The 23797-nt window shown below is 39.6% G+C and overlaps 2 protein-coding genes across 3 annotated transcripts in view; one reads left to right on the top strand and one right to left on the bottom strand.

The window, feature by feature from the left end:
- The window catches only part of rsrc1 (arginine/serine-rich coiled-coil 1), a 128072-nt gene extending 114527 nt beyond the window's left edge, over positions 1-13545 (bottom strand). Inside the window, exons 1-3 of the mRNA XM_077540209.1 lie at positions 13496-13545; positions 12922-13109; positions 9092-9208 (exon numbers count right to left, since the gene is read on the bottom strand). Coding sequence (XP_077396335.1) covers positions 9092-9208; positions 12922-13097 — 293 coding nt within the window. The 5' untranslated portion in view covers positions 13098-13109; positions 13496-13545. The remainder of the gene's footprint in view (positions 1-9091; positions 9209-12921; positions 13110-13495) is intronic.
- A 2312-nt stretch (positions 13546-15857) lies between these two features.
- shox2 (shox homeobox 2) lies at positions 15858-23569 on the top strand. 2 transcript variants are annotated; one of them, XM_077541333.1, is made up of 5 exons: positions 15858-16426; positions 17393-17604; positions 19470-19527; positions 21472-21560; positions 23176-23569. In XM_077541333.1, the coding sequence occupies exons 1-5, from the start codon at positions 16165-16167 to the stop codon at positions 23431-23433; spliced, it is 879 nt and encodes a 292-aa protein (XP_077397459.1). In that variant the 5' UTR covers positions 15858-16164; the 3' UTR covers positions 23434-23569. The 2 variants fall into 2 exon arrangements, with proteins under 2 accessions (XP_077397459.1, XP_077397458.1); XM_077541332.1 differs by having other exon boundaries at positions 23140-23569.
- Positions 23570-23797: the final 228 nt, after the last annotated feature.

Below are 23797 nucleotides of genomic sequence, written 5' to 3'. Positions count from 1 at the left end.
GGTGTCTATATTAGCAGCGTCCTACGAAAATGCACCAAAAAGGCCACACAACAATGTCCATGAATAACTCATCACCATAACGCTAAATCAAAATATGCTTGCCACATATTGTGTGCATGTGACTGGTGAGTCACTGTGAATCCATATTTCAAGTAGGCATCGTCTCATGCAAATTCATCCATAGTCTCTTGTGTCGTCTCACTGGGCCTTTTCCCCATTGCAAAGAAACTTTCCATATACATCTCTTTTTGTTTTTACTCATTTTGCTAGCTTGTGGATTTAACAGCGTTAGAAATTGAGATAATTAGTATCTTGACATGCGAACAAACAGAGAGAATATGGTCACTTTTCAAAATAAAGTGTTTTTTATGGTGCATAAAAGGATGGTCGGAAATCAGACTTTTCCGAGTTCAAACCAGGAAGTGTGTATGGGACCGCCCCCTTGAACTGGGAAATCCCACTTGCGGTACCCCGACTTCACCGGCGGACTACAATGTGATGTCACTCTCCAATGGCGACCCCTTTGAAAATACAGACCACGAATGGTAAAACACAATCTCCAGCTGTCTTCATTCATAAATATTTGACATAACTCCACGTAACACAACGTACGTGACAGAATGCCGCTATCTCCCTGCATGAAATTATACTGTGAAATACTGAACTATATGAAATGCTTATGAAATAAGATAAAAACAATAATTGAAGCCAAATTGCGAGACATCAAGTTTTCTGGAGGTCGAAATGAGTTTTGAGGACCAAAATAAAAAACAATTTATAACTAATCGCCATTTTGGTTGTTTACCTCGCCTCAAATGCTTCCACTGTCGTAACACCAATTGTACCATTGTCCTGATGTAGACAAATCTCAACCTTCAAAACTTTCACAGTATGGAAGGCATATTACGAAGAGACCAAAAAGTCGACGAGCTGCTAGTCTCAGTAATAATTATTTATTATTATTAAGTCTGTAGTCCTAAAACACCACTATGTAAGAAGTGCCTCACTGTGGAATGATTCAAATGATACTATTGAAATAAGAGCCACATGCCTCGAGTATATGAGACGATGTGACGGCTGGTTTTGAGATTTATTTATTTTTTTTCTTTGAGCGTACATGTTACGCAGTGCATACTACGCTGCCACCCCGGGGAGTACGTTGGTATGTTTTAGAGGCTGTGCGATGGAGAGGTGTGATACAGTCAGGTATTGGAGGATGGCTGTTGGTGAAGGTGGGGAGGGGGGGGGGGGGGGGAACAGCGCTCGGGGCGAGGCGAGGATGAAAGCGGCTGTCTGTGTCAGTCACTTATTCCTCCCTTTGGTAAATAAAGGTTTCTGACAACAAAGGCGAGCGGCGCTTGACTGGCCTTTACAGAGGATAAATAAAAAAAGACAACATAGAGAAAGCGTGAAGAACGAAAAGGAGAGGGAAGCAGCGCTGCATCAAAAATCGCGGTCAGATCTTACAAAGGGGAGCATGTTGAGGTTTGTGCAGTAAACCAGGTCATTTTTCAGCTGAAATCAACACTTTGCATGTACGGTAGTAGGACGAAAATGAAGAATGGGCAATGCGTCAACCCGTAAAAGAAGACTACGTCAACAAGACACTACTAAAATGGGACTTTGTAACGGGTTGGGCTTAATGTAGTAGCATGCGATTTTCAAATCGCCAACGCTGCAGTTGAGGCATGGGGACTGCTTCAATTTGTCATTTTTATTTATTTATATAGCATTTAGCCAAGTTCAATGTTCAATAACTTCCATATATGAGTGTTCCATGACACACGAAAAGCTGAAGTGATAAAGTCTCAATTTGTTTGCATTATTGTTGTAATCTAACTCCGTTTGGTTGAATTTTGTAAAGTTGCTGTAGTGGACACTTAAAAGACTGAAAGACAAGTTAACAACCCTTAAGAAGTGTATTTAAAAACTGTTTCATATTAATGTTTCAGTTGCCTTTATTTTATCATCAGTCTGACCTGTAAGACCTAAACATTTATATTCATATAATAAAGATCAATTTATTGTTTGTGTTTGTTAAAAATACATGGGAATATGACCTTTCAAAGAAAATTGTATTTTAAATTGTGATTGCAAAACTGAGGGGGGGAATAAAAAAATGACAATTGGATTATTTTTTTAAATTGTTAAGCCCTATTAATGACTTTCATACAAATACAGTGGTGCCTTGATATATATGTGTGACTCAGCTTATGTTTTGAGAGAGCTGTCGGTTTAAATTTGAGATTTAAGATACAATATGCAACTAAATACCTTAATAAGAAATACTTAGAAACAGTTAGCCGCCATGTTTGTGGGGTGTACTGTGGCAAGCCATGAAAACCGTAATATTGATATTAGTCATTTCATGTATCATTTGCATGATTTTAAACAGTGAAGCACAGTGACTTCTAATCTACATTAGAAAAAAAAATCCATCAATACAAGTAAAGCAAGTGAAGTCTTATTATTCTTTCATAAAAGTATAATCTTTGTTAAATTAAGAAAACAGATTTCACTCGCCATGTCCTCAAATATACTCACTCCAATTTTGTCTAAAGGAAGTGACAACCAAAACCACCTGCTACATCACACACACATATAAACATGCACACACCGTACAGTGTGCATTAATATACGACACTTGGGGAATTACTGATCCAGGTGGTCCGGTTAAAGATTTTGCCCAGCCCACCTCTTGTCTTCATCCCTCCCTCGGCGTGACCTTGCACACTCGGTGTCGGAGCAAGACGGGAAAAGCTATCTAGCAGATGTACGACACCTCATCTCATACAGGAGAGGGAAATTGCTGAGTGAAATACATACCAGGCCATTGCTCAACTTTGCGCACACGCGCACACACAAATACACACATATAGGTGGAGTGGTTCCGTGTTTGGCCAGGAGAAAATAGTGGACATGTTATAGGTCTAACCCAGGCTGATTCTCTCGCCATTAAAGTGCTCTTCTTCACTTGTTTGTAGAGATGGATTAGGATTAAGTTGAAAAAGGAAAAGGACATTTTCTTGAGGCATCCCTTCTCCTGCTCACCAACTAACTTTTAAGACAGCGAGCACCAAGGTGACTGAAGTCACGATGAATGGTGCTGTTTCACTTCATTAGCTCATTTACTCCCAATAATGTATAAATACGTTTTTTTTTCATGCTCTGAATTGTCCCAAAGACGTATTTATACGTTTTTTTGTTTTGTTTTTTATGCTAGTGCATACAGAAGGCTTTGATGCAGCCTCTCAACTGCAAAGAACGGTTGCAGAAATGGTAGCTATTACACAAACGGCCAGCAGGTGGCAGCAGAGCAAAGGAGATCAACCAGGTCCATCTAGCAAAAGGCTCAATTACTTACAATTTCAAATAGATTTGCGAAAACTGATGAAACTTAGCTCTCTTCTAATGCTAATTGCTGCAAAACGGAAACAGATAGAAACATACTTTTTTTTCCTGATGAAAGAAGAGACTTTAATCTTTCTTTTGATAGGTAAAAAAAAATCCAGTAAAAAAGCCGGGAGCGAACGGGACTGCTTCTGTGAAAATGGCTGGGAGTGACTGAGTTAGGTGTGGTTGCATAATCAAAATGACATCATTTGGCCTTTACAAAGAGTAACATTGGGATTTCATTGGTCTGGGTTTCTTCATTGACTGTATGTATTCATTAGTTTGCCGTAATCCGTGTATCATTCGTTCAGTCGTTTTTCCAAACAAAACGGGAAGTATAAAAAATAAAAATAAAAAAAAAGAAACACTCGTTTTCCGTTTTCATGCACAAATGGAAAATTGAGTAAACGGATAACGGTCGATTTGGACGGTTTTATCCAGTTTGGATATTTTCACTTAACGCAAGTTGTGTGACCCGGCCGGAAGCGATTTTTTTGTTGTTTTACCTTACTCGTGGCTCGACTTTGACGGCGGTCATGTCTTCTGGCCTCAGAGTTACCCTCATACCCCCACTGAAGAGCACATAAACACCATGTTTGCAATTCGTAGTGCACACTCACTGATCATATATTACCGGATAGCTGATTGCCCATACACACCCATGCAAGCCGTTGAAGCCACAGGACGGCATCTTACCACTACCATGTCGCAAGCAGATATGTATACATACAGATTAGACATATAAAGCTCGTGCGCTCTTATATTGGGCCAGGGGGCGGGCGAGGGATTGGTGGTTGGCTGGGTGGTAATTATTTTTTTTAACAAATGGACGGTATGTGCAGCTTTGAAGCTTTGTGCCCTTTTCTTTTAGCGCTTATCCAGTAATATTTACAGATCAGTGCACATACACGAGTCAGATTTAAAAATATATATATCGCTTCCGGGTCACGCACCGTGCATCAAGTGCAAACTGGGTGAAACCGTCCAAATCGCCCGTTATCCGTTTTCTCCATTTTCAATTTGTGCACAAAATCGGAAAACGAGTGAAATGAGTCGGTCTCTGTTTTCTTCATTTTGGTTTTTGAAACAAATATTGAGAAAACAAGTCAATTTTGGTTTTGTACTTCCCGTTTTGTTTGGAAAAACAACTCAACGAATGATACACGGATTTGCCACTACCAACCACTCCAACTCCCCCATTTTTGAGGTCCACCTGACTATCCTCATCACAACGGAGCGATATTATTCTCAGAATTGTTGCCTGTATTTCACCAGCAGGTCTAATGGCAACCAGACAGAATGACTGACTGAGCCACACACGTTTAACCGTGGCGGCGGGCGCACGTGACAGCATGGCGCCGCGCCTGCAGACGTTCGGCCTGTGATCCGGCTGTGATGAGAGGATGCGTCGCCCGTCGTCGGAACCCGGGCTGCGCACACACATCACAACGCCGTGTGGCGTGCATATCTGCACATGAATGCAGCTAGCGCGTTGGTTGGCAGGCCCCATGCACACGTAACACACACACATACAGACACAGAGAGAGGCCCGGTATGCCTGTTCAGATCAAAGAGAATAAACATTAATGGCAAATAGGTAATCTGCTCCTCTTGTCTGTTTTACATTTCAGGGCAAGATTGACTGCCTCTGGGGGACCAGGCCCTCCTGATTGAGGGCAGAGGGGGGAAAAAAAGGAAAGAGAAGGGACGAGAGTGGGAGGGAGCAAACCACGATTGATGGTAACAACATGATAGACTATTATTCTTATTTCATGTATCTTTTTATTCTTATTCATAGAGGGGCCATTGGAAAGAAGGAAATCACATTCTCCACTTTAAACAGGCTCACTTTCGTCCTAATCTTGCCTTCGGATGCCCACATTATTATTCTCATTTCGCCGCTCACCACTCTTATCTGCTCTCTATTTTGTCTTTGCTCTTCATTTCCCGCCCACTCGCCTGCATTCAAGTCAAGTCCTCAACTTTTCCCGCTCCCTTCAAACTTCCCGTCCTCTCTGTCTCCTTCCTGTCTTGGGTCGCCGCACTCCCACACCTCTCGTTCATATTCCGTTGGGGGTGTCAGGGTGGCGTGGCCGGGTTGGGGCGGGTTACGCGCGGCAGCTTATAACCTATCTGCGTATCCATCATGAGGTCCTGTCCACTCAATCCTGCACTGATCCATCAGCCAGCATCCTCAGATACACACGCCTTATGACTGACTAATGGCACTGGAAGCATCTGTACAGTACCAGTCAGCCTTGCTCTCAGTCCACTGGGGCGACAGAACACTTCACATACTATAGACAGTGTATTTGTTTAAAAAAAAAAAAATCTACACAACCTTGTTCAAATGCCATGTTTTTCTCATACAAGCCTCAATGCTTGAATGGCTGAATGATTTGGGGCTTTTCTTTCTTCCTCTGGAATTGGGGCCTTAGCCAAGAATTGTGAACAGTTTCAAATAGTGGTCAGCGTTAGTACAAAGCTGTCACGCTTCTGGAAGAAGGCAAAAGCCTACTGAAACATATGAACTTCATCAGGGTTGATCGGAGGCATTCTAAATGGTGGCATGTGTCAAATGACTCACTTACAATGGGTTTTTATGTGATCGGTTAATTCTGAATATCCAAATCCCGAGCATTTGGTTATTTATATCCATTGCATCTAATCAACCCATATACCATTTGTTCTAAAGTAATGGCCTCCGCTTCATTAGACACCATGATTCAATAATATGTATCATCCACTACTAGCTACTATTAACTAATTTGCTCCCAATGACGTGTAAATACGTTTTTTTATGTTTTAAGTGTCCCAAAGACGTATTTATACGTTTTTACGGGGTTTTTTTTTTTGGGGGGGGGGGGGTTATGCTAAAGCATACAGAGGGCTTTGATGCAGCCTCTCAACTGCAAAGAACGGTTGGAGAAATGGTAGTTATTACACAAACGGCCAGCAGGTGGCAGCACAGCAAAGGAGATCAACCAGGGCCATGTTGAAAAAAAAAGCTCAATTACAAGTTTAAATAGATTTGAGAAAACTGATGAAACTTAGCTCTCTTCTAATGCTAATTGCTGGAAAACAGAAACAGATAGAAACATACTTTTTTTTCCTGATGAAAGAAGAGACTTTAATCTTTCTTTTGATAGGTTCCATGCTTTTATAGCAAGAGAACACAATATTCTGTGGGCCTTGCAAAATCAGTCAAAATTCAGTAAAACAGCCGGGAGCGAACGGGATTATTTCTGTGAGAATGGCTGGGAGTGAATGAGTTAAGATGATTTTTTTTCCCTGGCTTGTTTTCATGTTGGACACTTTTAAGTAGCGTGGGAAGGTTGTGTTTTTTTTTGGGGGGGGGGGGTTGTACCCTACACTAATTTTCTCTGGATTTGGAATGTAAAAGCACAAATCAATTTTCGTATAGAAAAACTAACTTAGTCACTACAGTTGACATCTACAGAGTACATTAACTGGAATCCAATCGTTCATTGCCATTGACGTCATTGTCTGACGAAAAATGTGAATGAAGCTAAGTTTACATGTTTGATTTTTAACTTTGCCACGCGATCCTACTGACCATTGTGCTTTTTTAAAATCTGAATGTCCCCATTGTGGGACTAATAACTATTTTTCAAGGCAGATACCGACACCAATTATTAGTAGTCAAGGAGCTAGATAACCAATATTTCAAGCCAATTATTCATTTGCAGTAAAAAAGAAAAATAGATAAATAAAAAAAATAAAAAAAACATTTTAATTTTAAACCTATAAAGAACCGACAGCTTTGTTTAAAAATTATAACAAAAATTGCAGGAAGCTTCCAGGGTCATCGCATGTGGTAAACTAAATTAAAAAAAATATGTAAATAGTTCCATAAAGTTTTGTACTGTAAATAAAGTTTGCCAAAATTTCAACTTTACTTCTTATTTTTATTTTTTATTTTTTTAAATTAAAAGTGTTGGAAGTTCCCAGTGTCAGCATCAAATTTTATAAAGTGGAAACTTAAATAAATCCATAAATGAAAAGTTCCCTGTATCTCACCGAGCAACCTAATGTAGCCAATTTGGAGTATTCCTCTGGGTTCGTAAAATGTTTCAAAAGATCTTCACGGACAGTGAAAAATTGTCTGAATATTTTTTAAACGTATTTACGACAAGTACAAACTGTCATCATACAAATCCTTATGAAAACCCAAAATTCGCTACGTTCACAAGCATTCACCGCTCAGTCTGATACCAGCTTTATCAGCCTTTAGATTCGAAAGAAGGCCGATGCCAATATTTGTCAAAATGTCAAATATCGGCAACTATAATCGGCCCGGCTGATAATCAGTGTATCCCTACTAATAACCTCTAAGTAGTTGCTGCGCCTCCAATGTTTGTCATATGAAAATGCCACTGTGCATATCTGACAAAATTGCCACCGCGCTCAATCCCTCTGACACCTCCGTCAACCCATCCCACCTGCTCCTCGCTAAGCAGATTACACAACTCTGCTAATCACAGCTCCGCGTTTGCATGTGTCGATGTCATCGGCTGTAGTTCCAAATCTCCCAAATCCCCAACACCTTTCATCTCACACCACTTCGATGACGCCGTTTCCTGACAGATGTTCTCATCGCCAGCGCAGCGGTGATTGACTGTCTACTGAGGTCAAAGCCGACCTGAAAAGCGTCGTCCCCCACTCTCCCAAAAAAGGTTGGAATACAGTGCAGCATCATCCAGCATGTCAAGTAATGAGGATTATTAAAACACTTTTCCCCATTTGTGATTAAAATTATCTCTGCTCCACTTTCAGCCTACCCAAATAAACAAAAGGCCCCACTCGCCGCATACATTACGACAACCTTTTTTTCACGGGTGCATCTGTGCACGTCTGTATGTGTATGCCGTTTACTGGTTCATTAGCAGCAGATTAGCTATGCTAATGACATGGAGCGCCACACACAGAGATGCTGCCTTTATGTTGCTGAAAGGGATATATAAGCTGCTATGTAAGCGTGTGTGCGTGTGGTGCAGGTGTGTACACGAGGCTTGCATGGTAATAATCATAATTTAACAAATTAACGTATGGATGATGATGTCTTAATCACATTAATGAGTGAAGATGGGGTTGCTGTTATAAGAGATTTAGGGGGAGTGAAGCAACAAGCATGGATGCCTACATTTAGGTCACGTTTACGACAAACTGAAAAGGATGAAAAATGCAAAGCCAGACAAAAAATAGAAGAAAATGTGTCCACTACTTATTCTCAGTCTAGTTTCGAGGTTCTTTTCATTAAAACACTTTTTAAAATAAAATGTATTATACATTTCAAAATAATATACCAACTTGCAACCGTTTTCAGAGCCCGTATGGTGTACAGTACTGTATTATTTTTCAATGAACCACCAAAAAAAAAAAATAAAAATGCCATGATGGCCACTACATTACATTACATTACACTACACTATGACAGCTCTACAGCTGTCAAAATTCATCGATTAATTGACCAGTAATCAATTATCAAACTAATCGACAATTATTTTAATAATCAAGTAATTGTTTGGAGCCATTTTTAATTTTAAAATTACCCAATTGTTTTCTAATACATTCTAAAGCAAAATTTAAATTAATTTGATTATTCAATTGAATAGTCGACACGTTAATCAATTCTAAAAATATTCAATAGTGACGACACTCCCGCCATCATCTTTACCTTCTGTCCCGGCTGCGTGACCTGTGCGAGCGGTGGCTCCTTCCCTTGTCACCACTCCGACTTCTCCCTTTGCGAGATAAACTTGGGGACGAACTGCTGCTCGAATGTTTCTTTCGTCTAAAATACAAACAAACAAACCCTTAACACATACAAACAACATCCCACTCAGTCATTAGGATCTAAAGGGAAGTTCAATCAAGCATCGCTCTTTAATCTGTCCTGAGCATTTACATTCTAATTTATCAGGAGTCCTGTAACATATTTACATTCATTTTGCTTTTTACATTATGTTACAGCTCAGCGAAGCTGAAAGTCTTCTGATGTAAAAGCTCTCAATCAGATGTTCTATCAGCCACTTCGCATCAGTGCACACAGCCACAGGGCAGCAGCCATCCGGGGTGCCCTACGGTTCCTCCACAGGGGCCTTTTGGTGCGCCGCTGCTCTTTAAAGCAAGCGTGTGACTTGCATCCATTTTGCCAACACAACTAACACAGCTCCTATTGATATCGTTTATCTTTTATCTTCAGTTATGGGGCTAGATGAACAGTGCAAACAGTTTGAGCAACATACTTTTCTCTCTCTTTTTTCTTTTTTTAATCTCCTCTTTTGTTTCACCAAAGCCCAAAAATATCCAGTGTCAGTTCAAGCAAAACACATACGTATGCGTCCTATGAGAAATGGATACAAAAGCAGTACAAATAGCAAGTAGTAGTACTTGAAGCAATGCAGGAAGTTGGACGATTTAGTATTCCAAAAGGTTGGATCCCATGAGTGAGGACATGTGAACTCACTCACAAGCCAACACTCCGCACTTCTCCGGGAGGTGGAGTGTCAGCTCATCCAAAAATGAAACGAGCACATGTGCTGATACACCTTTCACACAAACACAACTTTTTCTTGTTAACGCGCACCTTTTATTCCTGCTCTCTGTCTCCATTTCAACTCACAGGCAACAGAAGTAAAGTACGTACAAATTTTGATACTGTCCTTAAATTGCTTTTTCAGGTATTTATATTTGTGTATTTTCTTTTTTACCTCATTAAGGAGTTAAATCAGTACTTGAACTTAAACCTTTTTTTTTTTTACACAAACATATCTACTTTTAATTAGTCTGATTACACAGTGTGAGTATTTACTGCAGCAAGAATATCTCAACGTCAATAATTAAAAAATAACTAAATGGAAACTGTAGACTCACCTCTCTAGCACATACTGAAAACTCCTTCAACACATTAACAGTGGACGTAACGTCTACACAACCTTATTTAAGTGCAAGGTTTTATGGTATAAAAATGAGAGGCTCCGGCACCTTTCAATTCTCAACGGGAAAGACAGTGGAGATGTTTACTTGACTTGACTTGACTTGACTTTAACTAAACTAAGCTAAACTAAGCTAAGCTAAGCTAAGCTAAGCTAAGCTAGGTTAGGTTAGGTTATGCTTGGCTTGGTTTTGGGGTTTGGTTTGGCTTGGTTTTGGGGTTTGGTTTGGTTTGGTTTGGTTTGGTTTGGTTTGGTTTGGTTTGGTTTGGTTTGGGTTGGGTTGGGTTGGGTTGGTTTGGGTTGGTTTGGGTTGGTTTGGGTTGGTTTGGGTTGGTTTGGTTTGGTTTGGGTTGGTTGGTTGGTTGGTTGGTTGGTTGGTTGGTTGGTTGGTTGGTTGGTTGGTTGGTTGGTTGGTTGGTTGGTTGGGGTTAGTTGAGTTTGGTTGGTTGCCTGGCTGGTTGGTTACCTGGCTGGTTGCCTGGTTGGTTGGTTGGTTGGTTGGTTGGTTGGTTGGTTGGTTGGTTGGTTGGTTGGTTGGTTGGTTGGTTGGTTGGTTGGTTGGGGTTAGTTGAGTTTGGTTGGTTGCCTGGCTGGTTGGTTGGTCGGTCGGTCGGTCGGTCAGAAGTCAGCAGAGCAATCAAAACAGCAACCCAGAATAGGATTTGTTCAACTTGAGACAACCTCAATTATTTTCTCTTTCATCCAGATCATTTCATACTTAGGGTACTAAAATGACCACAACTGGAATGTTTTGGTTGTCTTAGATGGCAAATGGCACTTCATTTATGTAGCGCTTTTCCATCTTACAAGGCTCTCAAAGCGCTTTACATTTATGACTACCCATTCACCTACTGATAACGCAGCATCAGAAGCAACTGGGGGTTCAGTATCTTGCTCAAGGATACTTTGACGTGGTCACAATGGCATGGGATCAAACCCACAACCTCTGGGTTGGGAGCTCATCGAGCAGTGAAGGCGACAGCCGGAGCAGAAGGTAAAGATGATGGCGGGAGTGTCGTCACCATACGACTGATCCACCATACCACTGATGATGATGACATTTCACCCCTCAGGCTTGTTTGGGACTAGACCAGCCTTGTTGCACAAACTGATGAATCAAGAAAACCAGAGCATTCCAGTTGTGATCAAATCAACTTTAGAGGTATAGAGGTTATTAATTAAGTTGTGCCCATTTCACGAGACAAATGCTTGTTTTATTCTAGGGGCTTTTCAGTACGTGCGCTGCCACATATGCATGTTAATTGATCAAAATGTATTGGCGAGCAGATGAGGGACGAGGGCTCCCAGAGTTTTATTGCCCCGCCCTGCGCAGACAGGCAATGACTTCCCATCAGCAGTAATGGACCTTGACCAGGCCTCATAAATAATTACCATCAACCGGCCTTGTCTGAGCAGCCCCACGCAGCAGGGGCAGCTGTGGATGGATGGTTGACGGAGCAGCGTGCTCTAGTAACGCTATGCGGTTGTGACATCATATAATAAATTAACAGAAGTTTAAACAAGGTTTGGTATGTTTAGGATAAGTAAAGATTTTTTAAGTACATAGTAATTGCATTTAAATCAACAACATGGATACTTGGTAAGCCAAAAGAAAGGTGCCAAAAAAAAGTGGGATGGGTCAGATCAGTGATTTTGGTACTACTGGCGCTACCCTTTACAACTTTTCACAATATAGTTCACCCATTGTAGTTCATATTCTGAAGCGACCATGTAATGTAGTTTTTACAGTAGAGAGGCCACAATGTTGTGCAGCAACATACATGGCTGCAATATCACATTACACCATTTTAATAGTTGTTCGTGCAGAGGAGAACATGCTTGTGTTTCAGTGCATTTGATCAAAATCAAATCATCACCATTAACTTTTAAGGGTAACATCTTATGAAGAGTTTGAAAAGATTCGAGAGTGCTATAATGTGTGGACCATTTGCGGCCTGTGGTCCTTTTTTTTTTTTTTTTTTAGCAGACCGCAGCATATTCTAAAAACATAACAACTGCCTGTTTTGGTGCAATGCCCCTGACCATAAATAATACTACTGCTATTAAAATACTGCTACTAAAATAAATATATAATAATAATAATAATAATAATAATAATAATAATAATAAGTTTTACATAGAGCTTTCTAAATGTGTTTGCAACAACACAAAAAAATAATTAAAGCTAAACCAGCGTCAACACTCAACATTGACATTCATAAATCCTTGACTTATTGCTTCACATGTATGTATACAGTAATACACATGTTTATAAAAGCAAAATATAATTTACATCTTTACCTTCCCTGGTGAATTGGTTTTAGCATCTGGAGGCTAGAGTATGCATTGAAGGTTGAGCTTATTCTGTTGCATGAATGACAACAGGTGGGTACACAGGTTGATAGTACCTGCTATGAAAGACTATTGAATTGTTCTCCCCGTCATGTTTGAACATAATTCACCCAAATCATACTTTTTAAAGGTATACTCGTTGCTGTCGGACTCGTGTATAATTATTGTGCATGGACTATTGTTGCCTCAAGAAACATGATGCACGGAACAGCCTCACCTCCTGTCCCTGGAACATGAGCGGCTCCGGCGGCTGGACCTGTGGCTGCGGCTACTTGTCACTCTATTCCCGGAGGACGAGGACGACGAAGAGGAAGACGAAGACGAGCGGCGACGCTGTTTTTTCTTCTTCCTGCTCCGGCTGTCGCCTTCACTGCTCGATGAGCGTCGACCCATGACTGGTTGTCTCTGTCATACAGAAAACGAAAACAATGTTGCTCGGATGTTCATGTTTACTTGGGACATTTAAGCAACGACTAGAGACCACTTTCGTCAAAAAGTAATGTTCATCAACAATTCACACATACACACACCGCGTAAGAGGTTAGCGGATCTTAATAAGGATTTGATCGGAAATCGTGTTTATCACACGAATGTTCGGCGGAGTCAGTCTGTTTTGACTAGCTAGCTAGCTAACCAGGCTAACTCTACAGCGTCACGTTGGAGTTCTTGACTCGACTGATAACCGAAAAGTTGCACAAATGTCTCGGGTGACGTTCAAGTCACGCGGAGGCTAAAATCGAGTGGAAAGACGCCGAATTGACATTATTTTTGTTGTACATCCCGCTTCTCACCGTTGCCAAGCTCCACAACACACATGCGAGGTAATGCCAGACTAAAAGAGTCAAAGAGGAGCGCATCGATTGAGCCCATGACTGCACAATAAGGCATGAATACATCGATCGATCGAGTATTTTAGTCTGGTGACGTTTCCGTGATGTTGTTTATTTCTGAGTCGCTGATTCGCCGTTAATTTCAATGTATTGCTTATTCAAATGCAGTGTGTATAAAATATTTCTTTGAAAACATATGGTAAGGTAACTGTATTTAGCTCTCCGAGTACCACCGCCATGAAAATACACAAACATACAAATACTAAAATAGTATACACTAGCCTAGCAGAGGTGTTTTCCCTAAACCATTAGGCTTAAATATAGGAACAATACAAATGTTAAAACAATAACAGTTCATTAGCTGCAAACGTAATGGACTTAAAAATTTAAAAAATGAAATGTATTTGGGAAGTAATTATTTCGCGTACCACTCCAGGGAGCTTGTGTATCATCACCTGAGATTCACCGCATTTTACTACAGTTAACATTAACAGTAGGTTATGTGGAACATATTTTATTCACATTTGCAGTGAATATTTCATTACTTATGAGAGGAAAATATTTAATTCAAATGTATTGCACACCAAAGTTTAAAAAAGGTTCCGAAATATATATATATATATATATATATATATATATATATATATATATATATATATATATATATATATATATATATATATATATATATATATATATATATATATATATATATATATATATATATATATATATATATATATATATACATATATATATATATATACTGGACTCATAGGAAGTGATTCTTTGGCGTACCACTATGGATCACTGCAAGTGTGTACAACATATTATATTCATTATTTGCATTGAGACTGATCTTTTTATGAGCCAAATGTGTCCTGCTAAATGTTAAGCTGCTCTTCTCATGAGTCTCCATTGAGTGAAATATGTTTGTTTATACAGGAGCACAATAAAATGTACTCAAATTTCCCTGCACCCGCTCGTTTGCAACCTTGAGCTCATGTGCATGAGGTCATCATCGCCATCCAACTAAAATAAGTACACAAGGTGAGGGTGTTTTCTCTCTCTCACGCTCCCTCTCTCTATTTAAAAAAAAAACGCATATGAATACACGATTTTTTTCTGCAACAAATTAATTCGAGGAATGGGGGGCGTGTCGTTTAAAGACTAACATGATGCGCATCACCTCAATTAGGCATGTAATGCATGCTTTGGGCAGGAACAACAGTAATTAATGCCTATAAGTGTCACACCGAAACGTCGTTAATATTTAATCTGAGGGAATTATTATCATCACTGCGTGGAAATTGAGATACATATAGATTATCAATAAACACGCCTCATTTAGCATAAAAAAAGCTATTTTCTCCTAATTGCTCTCATTGTTTATTTACAAATATAAGCTATAATAATTCCATCTGTAATTAGCGAGCCCATTGGCAACCTACAAGCAGAGAGGCGCGTTAATTGAACGTTTAGCTGTTATTTAACACCATTAAAAGCCCTGTTGGCGATTCCCGAGAAGCCATAGTATCATTTAATTGATTTGAAACAAACGTTATTTGCAAAAAAAAAAAAAAATATATATATATATATATATATATATATATATATATATATATATATATATAGTGATAACTTTCTCCTGATAAATGGCAATAAAATCAACCTGCAGGACCCATTTTCGGCCCAGAGCTAGTTTGGGAAAACCTTTGAATTACACTCTGCTGTAATAAGGATAATTTCATTATTTGCAATTGCTTTCGATTTTTTCCCGATCAAATGCCACATACCCCCCCCCCCTCCCAAAAAAGGAAATATGTGGAAAAACTATAAATACAATTTCACTGACTCTTTTTTTTTTTTTTTTACCTGCATTGATCAGAGATTCTTTCTTGCTCTCTCTCTCTCTCTCTCTCTCTCTCTCTCTCTCTCTCTCTCTCTCTCTCTCTCTCTCTCATTTTCCCATATTTGTAAGCCACTCCCCTGCAGAGAGATAGAGCGATAGAGAGCGAGCGATAGAGAGAGAGAGTGGAGAGAGAGAGAGAGATTCATTGCATTCTCTCGGGTGTTTAAAAAGTAACTCAGGACAATAGCAGCGAACGAGCGCTTAATTAAATTAATTAGTCCTTCTTGTCAATCTTGGATTAATGGCCAATAGCGGCTGTGGTTGTGGTGCTTAATGTTTTTTTTTTCCTTTTTTACTAGTGAGGGTGGATGAAGGGAAGAAAAGGAGCGAGAAGGAAGGAGGGAGGGGGAGGAGGTGTTGGGTGTTGGGGGGGGGGGGGGTGCTCATCCCGGCATCCTGAGGGGAGGTAATTTGCACGGATCAAGGGGGCAAGGCGCCGCAAAGTATAAATAGTGTGACTTCAATCGAGGATCACCAGCAGGTTCCCCAACTCCGCTATACCAAAGGAGGGAGAAATTGGCCGAGGAAGACGCATCTTTATGTCCCATTTTCGGGCGCCTTCCCAGAGAGTTGGCAGCATCACCTCGTCTCGTTTTCAAGGGGCCGCACCATTGATGTCTTAAGCTGCCGTGGAGCAAAGGGAGAGAGGGGCTACGGCGAGTCTTGCCTGACTGATTTTTCCTTCTTTGAGAGGAAAAAAAAAAAACGAGAGTGTGTGATGGAAGAGCTTACCGCCTTCGTGTCGAAGTCTTTCGATCACAAAGTCAAGGAGAAGAAGGAGGTGATCACCTACCGGGAGGTGTTGGAGACCGGCGCGGCGAGAGCGGCCGGCCGCGGCGGGGAACCTTTAGCCCCGGAACCCGGGAGCCGGGAGGAGACGGCGGTCGTAGCCCGGAACGTGGCGCTCTCGCCGGGCAGGGAGACGGACATCCTCGGGCCGGAGAGGACCAGAGACGCCGGCAGTCCCAAACTCATTGACGGTAAGAGTCGAAAGTCGATATGGATCCGCTTGGAGGAATAGTCCATTAACGTATTGGATATACTCAACTGACTCATTTATTATCACATTTTAGCAGAGAAAGTTGCAACTGTTGTTAAAATGCTTATAGCCCCTTTTAAGGTTAATCATCAATGATGGTGAAAAATCATAGGCCTGCAGTAAAAACAAATATTAGAATTTAAAATTTATTAAAAGTCGGTAACTTTTTTTTTTTTAATGCATATTTAGTTGTCATAAAATATATTGTTACAGCGTCAACGTGTGCTTTCGGTGCACAGGTGTATGCTGAGATGGTGAGTATTGCGTTTTACGCGCATAGATATTTGTTAACTGCTACATGATAAAAAAAAAGAAAAAAAAAAGGAGTAATAGAAATAAAAGACATTGGATCAAACTGTGTGCCCTCCACGTCTCCTTAAGAAATAAACAAATACATAAATTCTTAAGTTTTATTCATTTGTATTTATGGTTATATGCAAAAAAATAAAAATAAAATAGTGGTCGTGATTTATTTTTTCTTTCTTTTCTTTTTTTGAATAGATCAAAATGTGTCAAGACATGCTTTTTAAAAGCGGCTTGTCTTGTTAAACGTGGCCGTGACGGGCAGCTTGTTTCCCGCGCGCATGCTTGCATGCAGCAAAGCCCCCAGTAGTGGAGCATGCACACTCACATATACACGCTCACGATGGTCTTGCATATTTATAAGCACTTAATAATTAAAGAGCTTTATGTAGCTCGACAAAACATCCGAGCTGTGATCCGCTTTTTGAGGTTTGGGGAGGGGGATGTCTGGTGCACTTTTTATTGCTTTCATTTTTTTTTCTTCATTTGAGGCCAACCGTGTACCATTCGTCAAATAATGTGTGAAAAGTGTGCAAGTCATGGTTTCAATATCTGTCTGATTGTTAATGTGGTTTTTCTTTTGTTTTTGTTTTTTCTGTGGAAGGAACCACGGATGTGAAGGAGAGGAAAGAAGAGTCCAGTAAGCCGATGGAGGACGAGGCTCAGACCAAAATCAAGCAAAGGAGAAGTCGGACTAACTTCACGCTGGAGCAGCTCAACGAGCTGGAGAGGCTCTTCGACGAGACCCACTACCCGGACGCTTTCATGCGGGAGGAGCTGAGCCAGAGGCTGGGGCTGTCCGAGGCCCGCGTGCAGGTCAGGAAACACCTGCTTGTCACACAAAGCAAGAACAATTGCATGCAGTAAAGTGAAGTGAAGAATAGAAAGATATCCACTGTTCCAGTCGTCTAAATAATAATAATAATAATAATAATAATAATAATAATAATAATAATAATAATAATAATAATAATAATAATAATAATAATAATGAACGCAACACAAAGTAAACCATGTAGAACTTAATAATAAATATATGAAAATTATGAAGTATTAAAAATCTAAAAATCTCAAAGATAATAATATATTCAAAATAATCGAGTTGTTTTTTAAGGCCTCCGAGTGTAATATAATAAGTAACAAAGTTAATTAAATGAGAACCAAATGCTCTCATCTGTCATATATAATACAAATCTAAAATGTCATTTATTTCCGTTAATTTCAGCACATGTAGGCCTACACTTTATAGAATTTTGTGTTTCATGTAGAAAGGGAGTGAGCGGGAAAAAAATGGATGGATGGAATGTTGTATGGATAAGACATCCACGTGACTTAATAAATGCGCTGACTATGACATGGCAAAAGAATAAGATAAAATACAATGTTTAAAAAATAAAACAAAAAAATGGCTTTAGAAATGAACATAACGTTTGTTTTATGATAGGAAAAACTAATAAATGGACCAATGTGAATGCACTTTCTTACACAGTCAACTAAAAAGTTGATTCAAAATATATTGCTAAACAAAGATATCTTTTCGAATAAAAATAAAATAAAATATATTGATTTCCTCCTTCATTTTGATCTATTCTTCTCCAAGCAGCGATGATTATTCAATTAATGCGTTTTTTAACGATCTCGCTTGGGGGGAGGCTGTTGACGTCACGAGTGTGCACATGCTTTTCATCCTCAGCATCCAGCACGAGAGCAGCTTTGCCTTGCTTATTTGTGTGCGTGCATGTAACATGTTGTTGGTGGTGAGGGCCCACGAGCAAATAGACCATCTGGACAGAAACCCAGTATGGAGGGCGGTGGGAATTTTATAGTCGGGGGGTGGTGGTGGGGGTGGTTTTTAAAGCATAAGAAGACAATTAGCGTTTATGTTTTTGTAATAATAATAATAATAATAATAATAACTGTGGTCAACAGAAGAAGTTGGATTGTTTTTCCGGGGGGCTCCAATGCGATTGTTATCAAGGCAGGCTGCACTATCACTGTATATAAAATATATGAAACAGTCTTTATTTTCTATTACATGTATTTCTTCCTGCCTCAATCGATAGCTTTGCTTTTATCACCGCGATAAATTCCAAGTAGATCGCGCACAAAATGTTCAACAAATGATATCAGCCGACAGCCCAATCGATAATATTTTCGATCACAACAATACATGCCACCGTGTATTTAATTTAACTAAATGTGCTGTTCCGCAGTGTAATTTGTGTTTAAGTGTTTATTTTTTCATTGTTTGGCACGCAGTCGTTAATGTTAGCGGTCATTTAATGAGAGGAAAGCGATGAAATGAGAGAAGAAGAAAGGGAAAGCATCATCATGGCTGCTACTCGTATAGCACACAAAGTCCATTCAAAGTCTGCTGGGACACTCATGCAGAGAAAGATGACACCAGCGCTGACAAGGTTATTTATTACAACCCAATCGTCCTGCAACATCTCCACAATTCGCCTGAATAAAAGAGTCGATATTGTATTTTGTTTTCGTGCATATTCCTACGTTTGGCTGCAACGTCGCCCTGCTAAATGCATTTGGATATTTCACTCCTCTAGGGATGTTTTTTTTCTTTTTCTTGTGGTTATTGTCACTTAAAAGGGATTACCAAGAACCCCACCACCTGAATCCCATCACACAATTAATATGAATTCATTTCATGTGTTTTGCTGTAGGTTTGGTTCCAGAACAGAAGAGCCAAATGCAGAAAGCAGGAGAACCAGTTACATAAAGGTACATGCACACTCTAAGAAATGTGACGTTTTATGCTATCATCGACATATATGTTGCTTTATTGCATGAAAAAGTACACAACAGACATGTTTAGTAATCAAGAAATTAAATGTTCTAAAAAATAACTTTGCTGCAAAAAGTATGGCCAACTTTTTCATTCCTAAAAAGAAGTGTAAATGTAACACTGCTTCATTATGGGAACATTAAAAAAAACTTAACTTAATGATTCAATCAACACATAAAATGATGTATAGGAACAAAACAATAATATAAAAAAAAAAAAGTTCAAATGCAAATATATTGAACTTGAAGTTAAATCAGTGCTTCAATTATTGTCTGTTGTGCAACCCGCAAGGAAGAATAATGTGATATAGTATCATTTGTCTCTTAAATTGTTACAAGTACACTTCTGTATATAAAAAAGAAATATATAGATCAAATTGCAAAAATAATAAGTTCACATTTTTTTAGTCTATCACAGACAATATTTTAAGTGAATCAATTTTTGTGAAATAAAAAAATCAACATAAATAAATGTTATTTCTATACTGCCACTTACTGGTGTGGATGTGTCATTACACATTGTATGGCAAAAAAAAAAAAAAAAAAACATGTTCCCCAGGTCTTACTGTCACCCCACAACTTGAGACTTAGTTAGTGTGAAATCTAACTGCACTTATACTGAGATTGTGACTTTCTTTTACTTGCACCACATTTTGCAAATTACTGGCTGACTGGATCATCATGTTAGCCGCGTTGGTTTCTCCACTTTCACGTCATTGGGAGGAAAATAACTATTTACTGTGGTGGAAAATGCTAACTCATTAGTAGCAAGAGACAGGACAATCAGCAATACGAACATTTGCATGCAGGGAGAAATTTCAAATACAACCTAATGGCTCAAAGAAGCATAAGTCTCCTCAGACTAGGTTGTACATGTGGAACGAGGGGCACAAAAAAAAAAAAAAAAAAAATCATATCAAAATCATACAGTTAACTCTGTACTTGAGAAGTCAGACAATCCACAGTTAGGGTTTCATTAAATAATTATCCAGAATCTTAATGAACACAATACAAGCAGGGTCAAGTCTGAGTAAAAAGTAACATTTTGTCAAGCTTAATTTGCTTACTTCTATCATGTATTTGCTAGCCAGCAGCCAATCAGAGACACCGTTTTCTCATTCAAATCTTATCTTAAAAAAAAAAAAAAAAAAAAATCATGACAATGCAAAAGTTTTCTTTTTACATAGGTTTATTATTGCTTGTATTATGACTTTACTGAGCAAGGTTCTGAATGTTTTATTTCATGATGACTGCAGATGGAATGACAAAACAAAGACTTCTCAGTAATGTTGCTTGCTATGGTGTGAAAATAACAGATCTAATTGATATTGACTGTAGGAATCACGTTCTATTCTAAAGACAGATTCTTATCAAATTTCCGTTCAGACACGACTGTAGTCACCACCCTTGGCTACGCTGTCGCTCTGTCACTGATTGATTGGTTCAGTTTGCTGTCTGTATTTTAAACAGATTAATGGGTTGCTCCCTCTGAATTGTGGGATAAAATGGAGGAAAATACTTGTGAAATAGCACCACATTGGCCCCAAAAGATGCCTGTATGCCAGAGGGCCAGTCCAGCCCTGACTGTGAACATGATGCAGCTGGCACCCCCAACCACAGACTTCTTGCCTACTCCCACAGCAAAGTGACAACACAAGATCAAACAGAGCGATGAACACAGTCTGCTAACATACTAATAGTATCTTTCTTCAGATAGCTTAAGGTACATAATTTACCTACACTTTTGTTTGAAGGTGAGCATAATATGCGCCTATAATATGTGACCCTATTCTATTCGAGTGCATATTTAGTACGCAATTTGTCACTTGATGGTCAACTGCTTGTGGACGAGGCTCTCATCTCAGCATTGTTTTCTACCAGGAGTCCTGATCGGAGCAGCAAATCAGTTTGAGGCTTGCCGCGTGGCGCCATATGTCAACGTGGGGGCTTTACGGATGCCATTCCAACAGGCAAGTGTCTTTTTGAAAGGGTCTTCAAATGCTGCAGTTTTGACACTGGCCCAGGCCAAATGCTATCTTTGACTTAAAGCTTGAGTGTAGAACATAACACAGCAAGGCCTTGAATTGGGATAGTGCATGGATGCACTATCCTTTTTATTTTTTTATTTTTTACCTGCACCTTGAACAAAACATACATTACTCCTCATTCAATAATAGTTGAAAGGGCATCTATCGTACGGTTATTTCTGATTGTGAACCATCAGGGGACAGTGTGCTAAGGGCGTAACATAAGATTTGTACAGTATTTCAAGCTCTTGGGTACCAAAAGGCTGACTTGAGGATATTTTTGTGTGTCTGTCTGTGTGCGCGCATTATTGACGTCTAATTCTAGTTTGTGGCTAAAAGAGGAATTGCGCACAAGAGGTTTTATTTTTATTTGAACAGATATTCCACGTGCATTGATAGGTATATAAAAACATGTTATATGTAGGGAACCTTATATTGCTCATCAACAAAAGCAATTGGGCCTACTGATGCTAATCGTATTGAAGATGTTATTTGTTCAATTTCCAATTGATAAAATATTGAAAATGTAATTTGTAGAAAATGTACATTTTTATGTAATGATGCCCCGACGGTATAAATTTTGGGTGGCATTTTGTTTTATTATTATTATTATTATGGTTATTTAAATGTTTAATCATAAATTTGGACAGAATACCCTTTGGCCCACAAGCTTTTATTTTCCCACTTGTGGAACTTTAGATAAGCAATTGCTAAACAGTGCAGTGAGAAATTATCAGGTGTGTTGCGGGAAATGATCCGATTTCATTTAATTGGCAGGGAAAGTATTGACTTACCACAAATAATCTTTGATTTCCATTCCAGCAATGTTCAATTTCAATGGCATGCAAAAAAATAAAAAATAAAAAATAGCAGTGTATAAATATACCAACTGATGATTTTGGATTTACTGATTTTGTAAAAAATAGAATTTAAATATCAAAATCATTCGATTTTCATTTAGTGATATTTAGAATCATGGGCACAAGCTTTTTTTTTTTTTTTTTTTTTGGTATGTGCTCCTTCTGGTGGTACGCAAAAGAATCACTGCCCAAGTCAGTTGTATTTAACTTTTAAAGTACAACTAATTTGCATATAAGCTTTAACAACTGTTTGTTTTAAAACATTCATTTATGTGCATTGTGTATGCAAATTTAATGTATAATTCTTTTTAATTGAATCATTACTTAAGTAGTTTTTTCCTCTATTTGAGTACAATATGTCACAGTGGCTTACAGTTATAGGAATAAAACATGTGTCTTTATTTATTTATTTATTTAGAGGTTTCCCTGAGGTTTTATTTGTTTATAGAATTGGATCACATACTCTCAATGGCCCACTTATCCTCCCCTGGAACTAGCCGCTCCCAAAAATCTACACTAAAAAGCAGCAGGAAAAAAAAAAGATAAGATAGAAATAAAGAAAAACAGACAAGTTCAAGTGAATGTCCCATGAGCCAATGCGAACTTAACGCATGTTCTCCCCCCCCTTCTCTCCCCCCCTCCTTCCTGCGTGCGTCCCGTAGGATAGTCATTGCAACGTGCCGCCCTTCTCCTTTCAGGTGCAGGCGCAGCTGCAGCTGGACAGCGCCGTGGCGCATGCGCAGCACCACCTGCACTCGCACCTGGCCGCGCACGCACCCTATATGATGTTCCCGGCCCCGCCCTTCGGCCTGCCGCTGGCCACGCTCGCCGCCGAGTCGGCGTCGGCTGCGTCCGTGGTGGCTGCCGCGGCCGCCGCCAAGAACACCAGCAAGAACTCGAGCATCGCCGACCTGAGACTCAAGGCCAAGAAACACGCGGCCGCGCTGGGCCTGTGACGACCACCGCGACGATGACGTCGCTCGGGAACGCGCACGCACGCAGGACGCCAACGCCGGGGCCACGCGAGGACGCTATTTATGTTTTTCCGATGAAGGACAACTACTGTGTAAAAATAAAGGCTATTTAAGAGATTATGAAAGGTGACTACTTTGATAGCCTATGGGAAGGGATTTTTCTACGCCAAAAAACAAACAAACATGGACGGCCCTTGTGGCAGGAGGATGCAGCTGGCGGTCGACACTTTGTCAAACAAGGCGAACCATTCTGCAGTCTGTTTTAACATCTTATTATTAATATTATTATTATTATCAGGACTTACATATCGAGGCTGGCCTCGTTGTAGTTCAACAACTCCCTGCC

This window comes from Festucalex cinctus, chromosome 13 (assembly GCF_051991245.1).
Source record: "Festucalex cinctus isolate MCC-2025b chromosome 13, RoL_Fcin_1.0, whole genome shotgun sequence".
NCBI lineage: Eukaryota > Metazoa > Chordata > Actinopteri > Syngnathiformes > Syngnathidae > Festucalex > Festucalex cinctus.
The sequence above is the reverse complement of the archived record's forward strand: the minus strand, read 5'-3'. Positions and strand labels throughout refer to the sequence as shown.